The sequence below is a fragment of the Zea mays genome, chromosome 3 (assembly GCF_902167145.1).
Source record: "Zea mays cultivar B73 chromosome 3, Zm-B73-REFERENCE-NAM-5.0, whole genome shotgun sequence".
Taxonomy (NCBI): domain Eukaryota; kingdom Viridiplantae; phylum Streptophyta; class Magnoliopsida; order Poales; family Poaceae; genus Zea; species Zea mays.
Window position 1 is genome coordinate 143,442,717 of NC_050098.1, and position 18,824 is coordinate 143,461,540.

Here is an 18,824-nt window from a genome sequence, read left to right on the forward strand (position 1 = left end):
GCCAAACAGGATACTTGCTGAGTATGTTGATGTGTACTCACCCTTGCTCTACACACCAACCCCCCTCCCCAGGTTGTTCGCATTACAACCACTGCTCAGGAGAATATGCAGCCGTGGAAGGAGACTTCCTGGAGTTCCAAGACTACGACGAGTTCTAGGCGTGGGTTAGAGGCAACCCCCCAGTTGGCTGCCTGTGAAGGCCGCGTTTATCTACGTTTCGTTTTCGCACTTTGATTATTGTAAAGACTATATGGATGTCTCAGACATATGATGTAATCGACTATTACTTCCCTTTTTAATACTATTTGAGCACTGTGTGATGATGTCCATGTTATGTAACTACTGTGTACGTGAATTGCTGATCCTGGCACGTACATGGTTCGCATTCGGTTTGCCTTCTAAAACCGGGTGTGACATCATGGCTTGTCAAAGTATATAGTTTTTTATTATATATCTAGATATACATCATATCTAAGATGTATAATAAAAGTTTCGTATCTAGAAAGGACAACATGGCTTATAAATTGGAGCAGAGTATCTAATTAGGGGAATTTCATGGCTTGATATGCATGAGTCGTGTTGTGCTTTAGCTACCTCTGCTCACTAACACGATTTAGGTTGCCAATGATGACTTCTGTAGCATTGAGTGGCCGGAGAGGTAGGTCTCTCATTATCCCAAGGGATGCTTTGCCAATTCGTTGGCAAAAACAGCATTGAATAAATAAGCACTAAACCAAAACACAAAAGCTTTCGTAGCTCAATTGGTTAGAGCACCCGTTTAGTAAGCGGGAGGTCTTGAGTTCAACTCTCAACGAAAGCACGTTTCTATGAAAAACAATGCACAGCTCTCTCTTTTTGAATCTTTGGAAAATAATTTGTTGCAGGTACAGTTTGTATTTTCATTTTTATAAAAGAAAATAAGGTTGAATCCTACCAATATTGAACGAGTCGCTTAGAGTGTCTAAAATAGAGGCCAAATAACTGTAGATAGTTTCTATGAAAAACAATGCACAGCTCTCTTTTTTGAATCTTTGGAAAATAATTTGTTGCAGGTACAGTTTGTATTTTCATTTTTATAAAAGAAAATAAGGTTGAATCCTACCAATATTGAACGAGTCGCTTAGAGTGTCTAAAATAGAGGCTAAATAACTGTAGATGGCACTGTTTGAAGAGATAAGTTTAAAATAGAGGATGTGATAGAGAATGATATAGAAGATGTGGTGGAGATAGCCAAAAGAAAAGAGAGAAGTTGCAGATGATGGAACAAAGGACGCAGTCAGGCGAATGCACAGTACCTGCTGCTCATTCTTGTTCCATCTGAAACCAAGTAGACACGCAAACTTGCACGTCAAACCTTGATTGGCATTTTCATCGCAGCAAATGTTTGCAGAATCACATCTCATATATACTACACAGTCAAAATTTCAATAAGAGGCTCTACAACCTTCATTTCTCTTTTGGCAGTTTTGTAGTAGTAATAGTGGTCTAAACAGAGCACATCTTGACTCGTTTACAACTCCATGACCATGACTACCACATGTGCTCCCCCCCATTATTTCTAAGAAGTTTATTTTTATCAATCATTCAAACCCAATGATCAAATAGCTTCGGATATCAAATATGAGAGAAAAACATTCACTGGTAAGCTTCGGAATTGTTATACATTCGGAGGTTCTTCGGAGTTTGAGATGCTATAGATGTAGGGCTTATGGTTCTCCGGAGTTGGAGATGTTATACATTCGGAGGTTCTCCTGTCATTACGTTTTGGGCCCGATCTCTATAGCAGTGGCACTGTTTATTTATTTATAAATATGAACAGATATACACCTTCATATGACATTCACTACACCAAAATAGTAAACTTCCTAGAGCCTAAACCCTAGGAAGTTAGGCCTAAACTCTAGGAAGTTAGCTAAACTCTCGGAAGTTAAGACATCCCGTCGGAAGTTTGGCTCTCGAAAATTTTTTGTCGGAAGTTAGCTTTACTTCCTAGAGCCCTCTAGGAAGTTAGCTAACTTCCTACAGCCAAAAACCCCCCCTCGGAAGTTAGTAGACTCTCGGAAGTTAGTACCTTCACGCCGTCAGCGCCGTCAGCGGACTAACTTCCTACGAGTAACTTCCTACGGCTGACCGTAGCCCCTAGGAAGTTAGCTGGCTAACTTCCTACGGCTGACTGTAGCCCCTAGGAAGTTAGCCAGCTAACTTCCTACGACTTAGTAAGCCTCTAGGAAGTTAATTTGACCAGCATTACAAATGTTGTTTATTTTTATTTTACACCACATTCCACAACATAACAAATATATCAACAGCTATATAGCACAACATATTTTCACATAAAACATCACACACACAATCACATAACAATATTTAAATCCATAGTCTCATCAATTACTTCACAAAAGTCTCATCCATAGTCTCATCAATTACATCACAAAAGTCTCATCCATAGTCTTATCAATTACATCACAAAAATCTCATCCATAGTCATAATAAGATACATCTCATCATCCAATACTAATAAGAGACAATATCTCATACATAGTCATAATAAAAGTCTCAAAAAAAATTATTCATATGGATGGACCAAAGGGGCATGAGAATATAATAAATTAATAATGTTAAGCATAATAAATCATAAACTTAGAGATATATTGACCAGAATCTTTTGTCCAATCAGTTCGAGTGCAGAAGCAAAATTCTCCAGACAAGCAGACCCTTGCCTTTCTTGTTGTAGATATTCCTGCATATGTTACAGCATAGATTGATGGCAAACGGCTTTGGACAATAAGATTCGTTAAGGCAATGAATGACAGGAGTCTCACCACAAGATCAAATTGAGTCCCCTTGACAAAAGCGACGAGTTTAGAAAGCTCCTTGCTAGACATCAAGTAGCTAGCATGGCGCTCTAGAATGTTCATAACAGAGGCAATATGTGGACTAAGTTCTTTCATTGAGTTACTGTCGAACAAAAGAAATAATATATGAGAGATTTTCCAACAAAAGCAGTTTAAGTGTAAAGAACAGGGTGCACCTTTTCAAATCAGAAGATTGCCGCTTATAAGGTGAACGGAACAGAAAATAGCCTAGAAATCTTGGAGATAGCTTCTCAGAGTCTGAAGTGGCATTCTCAAAATCTCTTCCAGATATTAGTAAGAAGCGAACCTAAGTATGAAGGTACTCCCTTATTCATCTGAAATATACTAATATAGGAAAACAAACAACATATAGCACAAGAAACATACCAACTCCCCTGCAACCTCTGTTGGAAGCATTCATCAAACATCCTATCATGAAAGTTTGGTCATACTAAAAGCATGATTATTTTATTTGAAATCTTTGTAAAATTTAATACTGTGGGTTATTAAAGATATTGTCAGAACAATTTCAACTTTAGCCAGTTTAAGGATACCATACTCTGTTCATGCTCTGGTATACTAATTGATGCATGGGTCCTGATAAATCCTAAATTCTACATATGTTTATAGTAATTAATAAAGAATCAACAAAATGAAGAAAAGTGGCATACAGAAACAAAATAGCATTTCTGTCCTCTCAAACACAAGGAACCAGACAACTCTCTAAATTTCTCAGAGGCAACTATTAGCGGATATTCTTACTACACTAGTGATCCATGATAATTAGTCCTAATAACCTCTTTTTCGGACAAGTGGCTGGCCTTAACATATGAATCACAAAGATAACATGGATGGGAACAGGCTATGAGAGGTGTGTCAGGTGTAATGTAATTACATGCAAACTACAGGCACGCCACATATATAAGATGGAACATGCTGATACTGACTATGGTAATTACTACATGCAGAACAACATCAAGAATTGGAAGAACATTATCTTTTTGAAGATGTGAATTAAAGGAATATGCATAGTTCAAATAGAAGGGTTGTACACTTACTCTGTGGATCGTCCAGCTGCAGAGAACATATCAGCCCAGTGTCGTCCATCAGTTTTCCTAGCAACGCTGACTACAACATCCATATATTCAGGAAAATTCCGTAGTAGGTCACAAGTTTTCTCAAGAAGAGATTTCTTGGGAGAATCAACTTTTTGTGAAGCCTGATTTTTTGAAGCACTTGGCCTGTAACTAAAACATGTCAGAAAAAAGAACTTACCAGAGCGCATCTAGCAAAGCCACTAAATTATATATGGGATGGGACAAAAAGTCACCTCATTTCCAGTTTCCAAATCTGAATTTACTTTTCAGTTTTCACTATCCATCCATCTCTCTGTCTGTGTTCAAGGCTTCATGTTCAAGCATTGGTCTCAGTTTGTATCTTTGGTTTCAACTGATAAAGAACTCAATACAGTTTGGTTTCAGTTTATATTTTATCAGGAAGAAATCACCTGAGTTCTGATTTCTGAATCCCCTTATCTGAACCACTTTTTCTCCTTGTTCATCCTGCACAGATATCAGTGCTGTTTGAGACTATACTGTTGTTTGTTTGAGCTTGATAATTGATACTTTGAAGGTACAATCAATGAAAATGACATTGTTCCTGTATGTACTTACCATTGAAAAAAAATAAAAAAGTATTTCCTAGACAGGGGCGACCGGGGCGGGGCGCGGCAGCGGCGGCCGCAGCGGGGGCGTCCACGGCGGCGGCCAGGCGCGGCAGGGGCGACCTCAACAGGGGCGGGGACGGCCGAGGCGACCTCGATGGGGGCGGGCGGGGGCGGCTGGGCGCGTCGGGGGCCAGGCGCGGCGGGGGCAGGGGCGTTCGGGCGCGGAAGGGGCGGCCGGGGCCGAGGGCGCGGCGGGGGCGACCGGGCACGAGAGAGGCGGGCGCGGGAGAGGCGGCCGGGCGCGTGGAGTTGGCGGCGAGGCGGCTAAAGAGACAGAGAGAGACCTTGAGAAAGGTGAGAGAAGAGATAAGGTTGAGGGAGGTTTAAAATAAAAAACATAACTTCCTAGAGTTTGTACATTTACTCTAGGAAGTTAAGTAACTTCCTAGAGCCGGCCGTAGGAATTTAGATTTTCGTTTGACTAGTCAACAACTGGAACCTAACTTCCTAGAGAAAGCCGTAGGAAGTTAGCTGCCCAGCTAACTTCCTAGAGCTAGCCGTAGGAAGTTAGCTTTTGGTTTGACTGGTCAACAGCTGAAACCTAACTTCCTAGAGGTGGTCGTAGGAAGTTATCTAACTTCCTACGGTTTTTTAACTTCCGACAGCTTTTATAAAATACTGTAGGAAGTTATGTTTATTTCCTAGAGCTACCAGTTGCCTCTCGGAAGTTATTTATTTCCTACGGTTTGTTATAAAAGCTGTAGGAAGTTAAAAACCCGTAGGAAGTGTATGATTTTGGTGTAGTGATTATAAATTTACCCTCGGTTACTACATAGTGACTCTTCGTAATCGAGTGAGTACATTTATATCATTTTACAACTCTGACGTGTTTGGAGGTCTTCTTCGCTTTCCTTCTTTGAGGCCTTTTTCAATCACACTCAAACTATGATTCTCTCTTCTTTGGCTCTGTGATGCTTCGTCTTGTTCAACGTTCGAAGCTCCCCTGAGCGTGGTAGCCCTTGGCTTTTGATTGAGGTCATTGTCCTAAGAAAATGCTGATATTGAATTTCACTTGTCATGCTAATCATCTTGGTCATGGATTGTATTATATTGCATTAGTTAATCAAAAAACAAGCGAAGATAGACTGTTGCAGGGCCTTCTTCCATAAGGTCTTAGATGATATAGTTCTCTTCTTGTGACCTTGTATGGTGCATATGAAAATGGTAAAGGGAATTCTATATGCATTCCATTTGATAAGTCGTCATAGCTTGTCAAAGTATATAGTTTTTTATTATATATCTAGATATACATCATATCTAAGATGTATAATAAAAGTTTTGTATCTAGAAAGGACAACATGGCTTATAAATTGGAGCTGAGTATCTAATTAGGGGAATTTCATGGCTTGATATGCATGAGTCGTGTTGTGCTTTAGCTACCTCTGCTCACTAACGTGATTTAGGTTGTCAATGATGACTTCTGTAGCATTGAGTGACCGGAGAGGTAGGTCTCTCATTATCCCAAGGGATGCTTTGCCAATTCATTGGCAAAAACAGCATTGAATAAATAAGCACTAAACCAAAACACAAAAGCTTTCGTAGCTCATTTGGTTAGAGCACCCGTTTAGTAAGCGGGAGGTCTTGAGTTCAACTCTCAACGAAAGCATGTTTCTATGAAAAAAACAATGCACAGTTCTCTCTTTTTGAATCTTTGGAAAATAATTTGTTGCAGGTAAAGTTTGTATTTTCATTTTTATAAAAGAAAATAAGGTTGAATCCTACCAATATTGAACGAGTCGCTTAGAGTGTCTAAAATAGAGGCCAAATAACTGTAGATGGTTTCTATGAAAAACAATGCACAGCTCTCTTTTTTTGAAACTTTGGAAAATAATTTGTTGCAGGTACAGTTTGTATTTTCATTTTTATAAAAGAAAATAAGGTTGAACCCTACCAATATTGAACAAGTCGCTTAGAGTGTCTAAAATAAAGGCTAAATAACTGTAGATGGCACTGTTTGAAGAGATAAGTTTAAAATAGAGGATGTGATAGAGAATGATATAGAAGATGTGGTGGAGATAGCCTAAAGAAAAGAGAGAAGTTGCAGATGATGGAACAAAGGACGCAGTCAGGCGAATACACAGTACCTGCTGCTCATTCTTGTTCCATCTGAAACCAAGTAGACACGCAAACTTGCACGTCAAACCTTGATTGGCATTTTCATCGCAGCAAATGTTTGCAGAATCACATCTCATATATACTACACAGTCAAAATTTCAATAAGAGGTTCTACAACCTTCATTTCTCTTTTGGCAGCTGTGTACTAGTAATAGTGGTCTAAACACAGCACATCTTGACTCGTTTACAACTCCATGACCATGACTACCGCGTGTGCTCCCCATCCCCCATTGCTAGCCTCCAAACACTGCCCTGGATGGAAGGAAGACTACCAACACTTGGAAGTCTTCCTTCTTGTGCATCGGTTTGTTGGTCAGATCTTCAGTTGCACACGCCCTGTCAGTTTACTGAAACTTTGGTGCCTTGACAAGGTACACACCCCTCACTAAACCTTTACCAACATCTCCAACCTCCTTAAGGATAGATGTCGGCTCGGGAGCAGCCTCATCAGCCTCCTCTCTGCCACGCTTCTGAGAAATGTAAAATAAAAACCATATGAGCTCTGCATGATAGAAAGGGGAAAAAATGTCACTAATACCTTTGGGTTCTCCCATGTAAGACCCACAGCGTCTCCTCCAACTGAACCATACCACAGCTTGAAGGTCTTGGAGAATGCGCACTGCAAGTAGAAGATATTGAATTTTACTCCAAACGGATGAACACGTTTTGAGGAGATCAAGATTTACAGTTTTACCTTCAAGTCTCGCAAGAAGTATGTAGTCGGGTCAAAGTTTACCAAGAGTTTCTCTCTTGCATCATGCAAACCTTTCACTGCCCCTTTGTTCAGTGGCATATAGGGGCAGAAATCTTTACTTGGTTTGCCCCAGACCACCAGCTTACCTGTAAGGTTGTTACAGTAGAACAAAAAAAATGAAGAATTGAAGGTACGATACTGTATGAAAAGATTAACTGAGTCCTGGTTAGAAAGAAATCTCAGCTAATTTGTGTTAACTGTAGAGGTGGAATTGATTATGCTTTACAGCTTTAGTACTTGGTGGTAAATTTTTGCGAAAGAATTTTTTTCCCTCGAAAGCGCAGGAGAACAGCACATCATTATATTAAGAAGAATAGAGGACCAAAATAGACCCAAAAAATACAACATCAGGGAATTGGGAACCAACTGTAGCTGATAAAGCGAAACTGACCGTCAGGGTTCTCAGCAGGAAAAAGTACGTGGTGGGGGCAACAAAGCTTCTCTTGATGGAGGAGAATAACAGCATCATAGTTGCTCATAGGTGTTCGAAACAGGCACTATAGCATGTAAAGGTCCATACTGAGTATGAAAAAAAAATACACACATAAATAAGATAAAGCCAATGAAGTAGTGGATGAACAAAATTACCTCCCATGTATATTCCCCTGATGGACCATGAAGCATAAGATTTGTTAAAAGCTCCGCACTGCTTTTAGCATAAGCAGCTACCCGTTTGAGAACCTAGGTTTATAATGAAAAGAAGATGAACAGAAAGAATAAACAACTCAATCTATAAAACAATATAATAGACAAGATTCCAAAAGGTACTATGACACTGCCTATCGCCTAAGGTGCCTAAGCAACGTGATTAAGTGTGTGTCTTCTCTTTTATTCTGCTAGGATGTAAATAGTTGCATCACTGCCCATATTCATCCCATCCTTGATACAACATACGGGCCAGTAGTATCTCCCTGGACAGAAAAAAATTGTCCATGCCCCACACACTCATACCATCTGCTTGTGCTGCATCCAACACTACAAACTGGGAAAGATGTCTGTTATGCATGAGAAATGGAAATAGACTGTATTTTCAACAATTCTACTTCACTACCGAAGCCTTGATGCACACTTGTTCAACAGCAAGAGTCATTTTCAGCTGTAAAACAATATAACACATACCGACTTGCTTGGTGACTGTTTTGTCCATGCTTCAGATGTTTTATCATATGACGTAGCAAGAAACATTGCAGGCTCTATATCATGGGGGTTTCGCTCATAAGATTTTCTGCTCAGCATAAAGTTATCCTGTGGTTGTATGAATCAATATGTTAAGAGCTAATAGAGCTAACTAAAAATGGAAAGAAGAGAGAGAGAGAACTGACATTGATCTCCTTCTCATCCATCAGGTTGAAGTCATTATTTATGTCAATAACCATGGGTGAAAAGATCCAGTCAAAACTGGATAACAACCGCAAAAACCTGTGATTTTTTTAGTGATTCGTCAGAGGATTTCAACACCTTTCCTAGGTCATGACTATTAGGACTGGTAAAAGGTATAACCAACTAAGGAAATAGGATGGATGGAGAGAGTGGCAATGAAACCTAATAAGGTGATTAATGACCTTATGAGCCTTATAAGCCTAGTATGTTTAGGTATAAGAAGATAAATATAATGGCTTCATTATCTAAGAGTAATTGTAACTTGTAATCAGAAACATATCATTTATGTTTCCTTTAACAGACTATCACATTTTCTACAGAGTGTATCGATAAACCAAAATGAATTATCTAGGTCTGGCGCAGTGCACAGGGCTGTCTCACTGTCATCAGATCGGGTTCGAAGCGGTCTCTCTGCATTTGCAGAGGGAAGGCTTGCCTCGGTTTATCCTTTAACATACTATCACATTTTCTACATGTATCAAGAAACCAAAATGAATTATCTAGGTCTGGTGCCGTGGTGAGAGCTCTCAGTGAGTCAACAGATTGCAGGTTCATAACAGTATCTCTGTAATTGTGGAGGAAAGCTTGCCTCGGTTTATCCTCCCCCAGATCCCACTCATACAGGAGCCTCCGGCCATGGGTCTATGTGAAAACATTCACTCCTCTATACAGTGAATATTGGAATACGCAAGAAGATACTAGAATACAAGGGATGGTCAGACCACATGGCTCAAGCAGTATTATGGTATTGAAAAGGGAAATTAGAACATGATATAGGGGTTGGGACGAACGGGGAACTAGATTCATTCTTATCCAGAACAATGATACAAGGCATCCTTAAAATAGTGGATCTTGGGTCCTCCCGAATCCTTAACTCTGATAATCATTCCTAAATGTTAGAAAGTGTGTTCTCTGTGTGTGGGCCGGAACCACTGTTGGGTTGTCGGCCCATTAGGGTTAGGGTTCTGAGTCTATATATGTAATCACCCCTATGCAATAAAACAAAGCAGTCACATTTTCTTTCATGGTATCATTGGCAAGGTTTTCCTCTTCCTTAACCCCAGCCCCCAGCCCCCAGGGACAACCACCATCACATTCGCCGCTGCACCGGGAGGCTCAGCCTTTCCTCCCTGGGGCGGCCCCCGTCTGTCGACGCCACGTCCATGACCACCACATGGCACCCTCGCCTCCCCTGCTCGCGACGCGGGCGCCCGCCCCGCCCCCAACCTCCTTCGCCAGCCTCTGGCAGGCACGGTCGCGGTCGTTTGCCTCACCCCCGACCTCCTCCGCCGCCGGATCCGTCCGGTCGCTCATCTCCGTGGTCGGATCTGCCCGAGACGTTGGCCCCTTCCTCTCCGGCTCAGGCGCTTGGCTCGCCCTCTCCTCCTGGACCGCCCTCCTCTCCTTCCCCAGCTTCGATGAGCCACGTGCCAGGGCGCCGCCCCTAGGCTCGATCGATCTCCTCAGCGCGCTGTCGGCTCCCCGTCCAGCTCAACCCGACCATCAACGTCACAATCAAGCCCCTTCCTCTTCTCTGCTCGATGGAACGCACTGAAAGGTGGCAGCGCCCTGCTTTCGCACTGCCGCGAGCGCGGGCACACGCCCAACCGTAGCCTCGGGCGAGGGCGCTACCGCATGTGCAGCCACTGCCTTGCCCGCGGGCGCCCCCGACAACGTCGTCACGACCGCTGCGTTGTGTTTTTTGCTCCAACAAGTAGGTTATTGTTTGCCCTCGCCTAAGACGCCTAGCAGTACCTCCTGCCATCACGCTTCTCATGTCACTGGCATCAACAAACCCCTGCCAGGCCCGGCGCAGGCCCCTGCTCGGCTGGAACCGACTCGTCGCCCTCCCCTTTCTTCATCGACGCCATCATTGGATCTGTCGTTGTTGCGGCCTTCACGATCGGATCCACCGTTGTTGTGTCCTTCTCGGCTGGATTCGTCGCTGCCATGGCCTTCCTGGCCAGATCTACCGCTACCCCTTCTATTCTATCGCGGGCGCGGCCACCCTAACCGGCGCAGACGCGCGCGCTGACATCAGCCTCCCTGGCGGTGCTCCTCAACGACCGGACGAGAAAAGCAATAAGGTTATCAGCCTGCTGGTGCTCTTTTGTTGTGTCGCCCCGCCGATCTTTGACGCTTGAACACCGACCCCTCCGAAGAACGAGACTGTTGTTGTCTGTCTCCCTACCACGGCCACCTCGACTTCGGCTACCTCGTCATCCAGGGGCTATCATCTTGGAGTGCATACCAGTCTCTAATCCAACCGCAACATTCGCACCCTCACGACGTTGCGACTGCGGGGGATTTCAACCCGTCGGCTCCTACCTTCGACTTCTACTCCAGTCTCATCGTGTGCGGTGCTCCCGTTGCGACTGCGGGGGGATGTTGGTCGGCACCACTGTTGGACTACCGGACCATTAGGGTTAGGGTTTTGAGTCTATATATATGTAATCACCCCTATGCAATATAACAAATCAGTCACATTCTCTTTCACTAAAAAATACTCCCTCCGTTCACAAATATATGACGTCGTTAACTTTTTTCAAAAACTTTGACCACTCATTTATCCAAAAAAAATAGTGAGTTATCATTTAATTTATTGTGATTTGTTTTATCATTAAAGGTCATTTGTGTGTGCCTTAAAATTTTACATTTTCGAATAAATATTTTGAAAAAAGTCAACGACGTCATATATTTGTGAAAGGAGGTAGTATGACCTTAAATACATAATTCCCTTTCCTGGCCAAAACCCATTACCACATCCTCCTGACTCAGACTCCAGCTGATATGCATCTCTTCCACATTTCCAATTAACTAAAGATTATAATATGCAACTTGAGAAATGGGTTTTGGAGCAGGGAAATTATGGTTTAACAGGATGGCTAAGAGACCTTCAACAGACTGTTCACAATTTTCAGAACTACTAAACTTTTTTTGGTAGTCAAGAAATAACAAAGGTAGCTGGTTGGAATGTAGCATTAGGTATCTATCTGTGACATAACAGAAAGAATGAAGCTGATAAAACAGCAACAATACTGATGGTAGGGGCTGGTGAAAGGTTACCTGAGAAACCCAGCAACCCGAGAAGATGGGGCATGGAATGGGAATGGCTTCAAAAATATATGTGCAACTACCAGCTCAACTGCCTCCTCTGAGATAAATGAAGAAAATAGATGTGCAGAAATCCATCTTTTTGCTAGCCTTTGAAACAGAAAGAACTTTATAAGCATGCTTCATAGTTTAAGATATGGGGTGTTAAAATAACATTCAGAACCTTGGCACTTTGGCAGTTACCTAACTACTGGTCCATACACCTGGTAACGACCATGCAAACCATTGATCATACTAGAGTGCTGGCTCCGCTGAAAAAGCATCTTATCTTCTGATAGAACACTTTGTGTCTTGTCATCTCCAACTGCCAGATAATGAAATGAAGTCATGGAACTCTACAATCATTCTACAGTAGCCAATTAGCAAATATAAGAAATTATTTGAATACATAGAAAAAGACTAACCTGGCTTTTGCATCACTAAACCTCTTTCATGAAATATTTTGAGTAAGAATGAATATCCAGATGTAAGGACATTCACCTCATTTTCACTGGCTGAAACAAACATTCCTCGATCCTCCAAGCTGAAATGAAAAACAATGAGCCAGTGGAACAGAAAATAAATTCAAGCAAACATTTTTTTCCTTAAATGCTATCGCATACCTTTCACCAATTTTTAAAAGAAATGCAGTCTTTGTCTTCTCCATGGCCACGGGATCCAAAGGCCAGTTACCAGATCCCTCTAGCTATTATTAAAATAGTGAAGGGTAGAAATTTGTGAAGAAAGCAAATCCCAAAATGAAGCCCAGTTCTATCAGATATACATTATGTCATGCAAGTTTCTGAGCAAATCAGCACCATATATGAAATTATATACAATTCTACTATTTTCTTGCCAGTAGGGAGGTAAAGGAAGAATTAACAACTAATGTGTGTGCTACCCACCCCTATTGCAGGGAAAATCTGTAACACCCAAAGTTCAAGAATAGAATATGGAATGAAGGGGTGTGATATACTAACTCCCATAGAAGCATAATAAGAAATTAATATTATTCTATTGTGATAAAGCACAACTAAAGAAAGGTCATACCTGAATCATAACTTCTAAAGATCTTATGCAAGTTGTTGCGAATTTCGGTAGCCTCTGAGAATTCCTTCCGTATGCCAGTGGATGAGGTTCAGGAGGAAACACAGAAGTGTGCCTAAAAGCTGGTGTAAGAAAAGGAAAAACGAAAGGAAATGTCATATACATTGAGAGAACTTGTGAAAACAAGATCATGCATAAAGAATACAAAAAGATACTGGGTCAAACCTGAGTCTAGGGGTTGCACGGTAGATATTTTAAGAGGAATATCATCTAAGAGACGTAACTGCTTAGCAATAGTATCAAAAGCTTCAAGCAAAGCTCCAGAAGACGAGACCGGATCTGCATAATTACGAATAAGCTTAAAACCAAGGAAATGTAAACTGTAAAGCAAAACATAGAAAGATCTGGAAGTTACCTTGGCCATCAACTAAGAGGCAAAAGTCCAGCTGATCAACAACATGAATCAAATCATCCTTCTGCAGCGACAAATGTTTCATAAGCACATAATCAGCAATCCTTTTAATAATTGTATGCTTCTCCCAGGATTGGCATTCCCAAACTGCAGTTAAGCAAGTAGGATCCATTAAACATAAAATGCAACAGCTACCCAAGTAACACACTTTTTAGATAATGAAGTATAACACTTTTTGGATAATGAAGTAACAATAAAATGCATCAGTTACCTGTGCTTTCGGCAATATTTCCATCCTTGAATCTTCTAAGCTCAGCTTTCTCTCCCCAAAATTTCCTAAATTTAACAGCCTGTAATTTAATAATGCATATCAGTGTCTAGATCGCAATAATAGCTGTTCATTGTTCCATAATCTAGAAGGAAAAATACCTCAACACGGTTCTCAGGGTTTGGACCAATATCAACAAGGCGAAAACTCTTTTCCAATGAGCTAACCATCATACCAACCAGAAGCGGACTGCTGCCAAATTCTGAGAAACCCTACAAAATTGTGCTTGTCATTGGACTGAAATGCAGGAAAGTGATCAATAATACTAATGCTCGCACTACGTACTTCCACTATTTTCCATTCAGAAGGTGTGCTTCTCCATAGGGCTCGGATCATCTTTGTTCTATCTGTAAGTCCTTGTTGCAGCAAAGACTGAACATCTTTCTCAAGAATTCTCCAAGACTCGTCATCCACACAATAGCTTAATCCAGTAACCTTAGAGTTCCCTTTCAAGTTTATCCTGACCAAAAGAAATACAAGTGAGAACTTGATCAGCTGATGGAGAAGTCTTTAATCTGAGATGATACTAGAAGGAAAAATTGGCTCAATGACACTAGGAATATGTGCAGATTGGAAATAGTATGAAAAGAGGCTGACAGATCAGGCCAGAGCAACATTAAGTCGGATAGAAAAGTTTATTTGGGTGGGTGCATGGATTTTTTTCTCGAAAAAGCAGAAGTAGCTTCATTATATTAAGAAAGGGGAAAAGGAGAACCTATACAACACACACAACGCCAACCTCAAAAGTCTTCAGATATGCTCGAGTGGAAACAAAGGCAACCAAAGCTAGACTACTACTAACCAATTGTTTATATAGACATATGGAAATAGTTAACACCGCCATACACAAGTACACAACAATAACATAATGGCAGATGCAGAACTAGATAGTCTCAAACTGAGGACGTGCTGCACTGTTCACTCAAATAACGGTTAGTGTAGAAGTCCACAATACAACACGTACCAATGTGATGCATCATAATTCAGCATACCTCAAACATGTGTCAAACTTTGCACAAAAGTCGACTTTGGTCATAAAAAGCTCTTCAAGTCCACCATCTCTGCATTTATCAAGGCAACTAAGTGCGCAAACTGCCTCATCTTGAAGCTGAACATGGACAGACAGGCAGAAGGCACAAGAGTTGAACTCGAAGAAATTTGAAAGCTTAACTACAGATGTGGAGAGCATTACTCTAAATCCGAAGAAAAAAAAACACCAAACTAGATATCTACCAGAGATTGCCGGATTATACCGCAAGGTTGTATATTTGAGTAATTATACATGAGATATAAATAAAGGGAAAGGGAAGATGGATAAAATTGGTTTGGTGTGTGTGTGCACATACATACTACTTTAATAATGGCACATACCTCTAAAAAAGCAGACCTTGTCATACGAAACGCCAAATTAATGTGGCCAGATATATCAAATACGGCAACATCAAATGTCTTCAGGCAAGTGGCAATGTCCTGAAACATTTCACTTCTGATCAGAACTGATGATCAATGGATTAATCAACATTATTGCACTAGTCAATGGCCCTGTTTGGTTTCGCTTATAATCCGCTTATGGATGAAAATAAGCAAGAATCCAACCAAACACCTAGATTATTTTTGCTTCTCACGGGACAGTTCGTCTGTTGAACCAATAAGCGAGAATCGAATAATCACGAGAATTTTTGTGTTGCCTAGATTCTAAGCGTGGTGGGGAGAAGCAAAACCAAACAGGGCCAATAGCATTCTGTGCAAAGGTTACACACAGAATTAGGAATCATGTACATCAAGTAACTCTTCAGGTATTTTTATTGCTATAATCTCCAGGAATCCATGGTAAAATATGACCAGACAAGCGTTTAAGTATGGCATAGCAATTTGTCATACTCAATACTCATAATATATTACCATGTTCACACTATAAGGCAAAGGACTTATCTGTAGAAATTATGATTTTGTATGGACGATACTATTCCATATACATATACAAGTATAGATACAAATCTAGTTTGATGGCTCCCGACAATGGACTTTGTGCAGAAGGTTGACAAACCTCTTTGGTGACCGTACGCTTCTTCATTGATTGAATCACCAATCCCTTTGCCCACGCCTTGGAAGTTGCTACAGGAATTCAGATATGCTTCAACTGAGTAAACATGGTCAAATATCCCTAGAAAAAACAAATTTTTATTGCATGGATGTACCCAAAAAATTCATCAATACACGGAAAATTTGTCTTGTGGTCATTGATCTAGTAATCATGCTTCCTCCAGAGTCCACAGTAAGAAACACAAGGATGGCAGAAATTAAGTATCCATTGAGACAATCATGTGTGTATATTGAAGTTCTTTGACGTGCCCAAACCTACATTTCAATTAAACATTAGGCTGCTTTAAACTGGAATATAACACATCTACAAGCATAACCAACTATAGTTTAGGTGAAGTATACCTTTACCAACACCAAGGCCTCTTGCAAAGCTTTCCAGTTAGCAAAGGTGCTACTAATAAAGTTTGCATTTTCCTCCAAAAACATATCCTCCAATATGCTACAATTATACTTTGGTGTGGGTAGGTTTACACCATCTGAAATGCATATCCAATCAGCAAAGTTTCAAAGAAAAAATTATATAACTATGCTAAAGGACAAAAGTACGGTACAACGACACTAGTTTCAAAGAACAAGAAAGCTTATTAGCATCACAATGGAATTGAACATATGTAAATCAGTTGTATTACCTTTTGTATATGCACGGACATTATTTCTTGTTGATACATTCAACTTTGAAACGTTGAACAAAGAATCCGCAGTTGGGATTATTCTTACATGGAATCCAGGAAGGTCTACAATTTCGGTCGCTGCACCAATGGAATGGAAGTTAAAAGAATGAGGGGAGCAAAATGACAAAAATGTCACTTGCAGAAGTATCCAATGTTTTCAAGTCGTCCCTATTAATCATGATTAGTCGCAATTAATCGTCCAAGTCGGTTTGGAACAATCGCGATTAATTACCAAGTCGTCCGACTAATTGTGATTAATCGCGATTAATCGCCCAAGTCGGCCAGCCAGAACGACTAGCAAGTCGTCCGACTTGAAAACATTGGAAATATCAGATTCGAGTGCGCCAATGATGTGAAAAAAGGGGAAGGTTGATAGAAGAATAACCTGGATATACATGAAGCACGGGCTTTCGAGCCTCATCTTGGAGGGTAGACCATGAAACTTTGCGGATTAATTTAGAGCACCTCAAGTTTTTCTCGACGACACAGAGGTAAAGACACCTCTTTGCATGGTACCGGTGATTTAGGAAATCCTTCTCGTGGAAGCATTCCTGTAGTAAATGCATACAAAGCAAATCACACAACAATCTAAAACCAAAATTCTGTTTAATCGCTTCCAAAAACAGCAGTCTTGATTCTAGTTGGAAAGCAAGATAAAAGCATGAGAAGAATCCTCTTGGTAACCATAGCAAGCTCATTTTCCATTAGAATACCCACTACCCAGAGACTTATGAATTCTGAATGGTGCATTCCATGTTAGGCATCTTCACAGCCCTAACATGTTAATTCTGTTTCAAATGACATTGGTGAAATTTGAATCTTTTTTGTAATAGGATATTCAGATGATTTCTTTTGTTAAGGACCAGTCTTTGTAAGCTGGTCACCCCAGCAGACCAGCAGTTGTACCAAACTAGTTGCTGAGAGAACTCTTTTTGGAAAAAGAAAAGATTGATAAAAGGAAGTTACCTTGATTGAACATTGAGGCATCACTTATTCTACTTATAATCTTTCTAACAAACAATATTTTGCTGAGAAGATTTGATTGAACAATTTAGCATAGCTCAGCAGATATATGTCAATCAAATAAAACTAAATGTTTGTGAAGAAGGAAAACTAGTGTCACCTAGAGTAAACGTAGAGAAAATCCATACTTCCCAACAACACTTTCCCTTCAGTTTATTTGAGTATAAGAAGTACAATCGAATATAAGCACCTCTACCGCTGGGATTTGTTTGACAGCAGGCACATTGTACCAAGCAAAAATAAACAAGAACAAAGGCTTCATATCAACTGAAGTAAACAGAAAGAAAATGTTTAACGAACAAGCTGTGCGTTGGACAATAACGTAACCACTACGATGACATTGTTGTTTTAACCGGAAAGCATACATTCTTTATCAGATGACAATCCTGAAAGGTATAAACATAACGCTAGAAATTTGGAATGTAGAATGGACATCGCCCATCTGCCACAGTGGCATAACCACGGCAAAGAATCCCATGAAAAATAAACAACTCCTCTGTTGACGGTAATACAAAACAAGTTACTGGGAGTGAATCAAGCAGGCGATGAGGCGAATGCGAAGAACGCCGCATACCTTTGGCAAGCGTACGAGGAGGTCGGCAGCGACTTCGGGCCTCGCGACCGCGCCGGCCGCGTGGCTCCCGGCGAGACGCACCACCTCCGGCGGACGGAAGGTGAAGGAAAGCTTCTCGGTTTCCAGTCCCAGGTCCCTCAAAAAACCCCGCGCGGCCTCCGGCGTCGCTTGCTGCTGTGGCACCCTCTTGATGAGCTCCGCGACGGCGTCAACGGCCTCGGCGGCGGCGAGCATGGCCGCCGCGCTCGGCCGAGCTTGCTCCACGAGCGCGGAGAGCTTGCGATCGATGGAGTGCTCGGAGGCGACGGTGGCGGCCATGGTTGGCTTCGGTGATCGCCGGCGGGAGGAAAGGCCAGTGCGGTCGCGGGTTTAGGGTTTAGCCATAGCCACGCCTGTTTTGGAATGAGAAATACCACTATAGGGTCCAAAAGGAAAAAGGAAGGCCCATGAATGAAGCACGTGAGGTCCGACTCTTGTATGGTGGGGCGGTCCGGCCCAACAGGAAGAATTTGATTGGACACGTCGGTTTTAGGGCACTCTCTATACTTAGAGCATCTACAAATAGTGTGTTCGGTTTGAGGAATGGAGTGATCCATTTCTTCTCACTCCTCACTTTTTTATTTGGTTTGTGGAATAGAATGGGTTCATCCATCACCACCTCATTCCTCATAAGCTAATAATTAGTATATAGATGAGGAGTGGGTTGATTCCACCAAAATTGATGGAATGAACTTATGATGCAT

At 41.3% G+C, this 18,824-nt stretch overlaps 1 protein-coding gene and 2 non-coding genes across 3 annotated transcripts; 2 read left to right on the top strand and 1 right to left on the bottom strand.

Moving 5' to 3' along the window:
- Positions 1 to 746: 746 nt before the first annotated feature.
- Positions 747 to 820, top strand: TRNAT-AGU (transfer RNA threonine (anticodon AGU)). Its single transcript has one exon. It is a non-coding gene; the product is annotated as a tRNA-Thr (tRNA).
- Positions 821 to 6,113: 5,293 nt separating this feature from the next.
- TRNAT-AGU (transfer RNA threonine (anticodon AGU)) lies at positions 6,114 to 6,187 on the top strand. The gene has a single exon. It is a non-coding gene; the product is annotated as a tRNA-Thr (tRNA).
- A 526-nt stretch (positions 6,188 to 6,713) lies between these two features.
- LOC100280396 (uncharacterized) lies at positions 6,714 to 18,480 on the bottom strand. The gene is given in 25 exon segments (NM_001348338.1): positions 6,714 to 7,166; positions 7,235 to 7,315; positions 7,391 to 7,536; positions 7,842 to 7,947; positions 8,039 to 8,131; positions 8,570 to 8,695; positions 8,773 to 8,869; positions 11,897 to 12,034; positions 12,128 to 12,248; positions 12,349 to 12,467; positions 12,547 to 12,629; positions 12,974 to 13,092; positions 13,196 to 13,309; positions 13,386 to 13,529; positions 13,654 to 13,732; positions 13,812 to 13,922; positions 13,996 to 14,170; positions 14,703 to 14,818; positions 15,082 to 15,180; positions 15,758 to 15,825; positions 15,909 to 16,068; positions 16,156 to 16,289; positions 16,443 to 16,562; positions 16,870 to 17,035; positions 18,082 to 18,480. Coding segments are annotated over 25 exon segments (3,159 nt in total). The 5' UTR covers positions 18,400 to 18,480; the 3' UTR covers positions 6,714 to 7,040.
- Between the last annotated feature and the right edge of the window lie 344 nt (positions 18,481 to 18,824).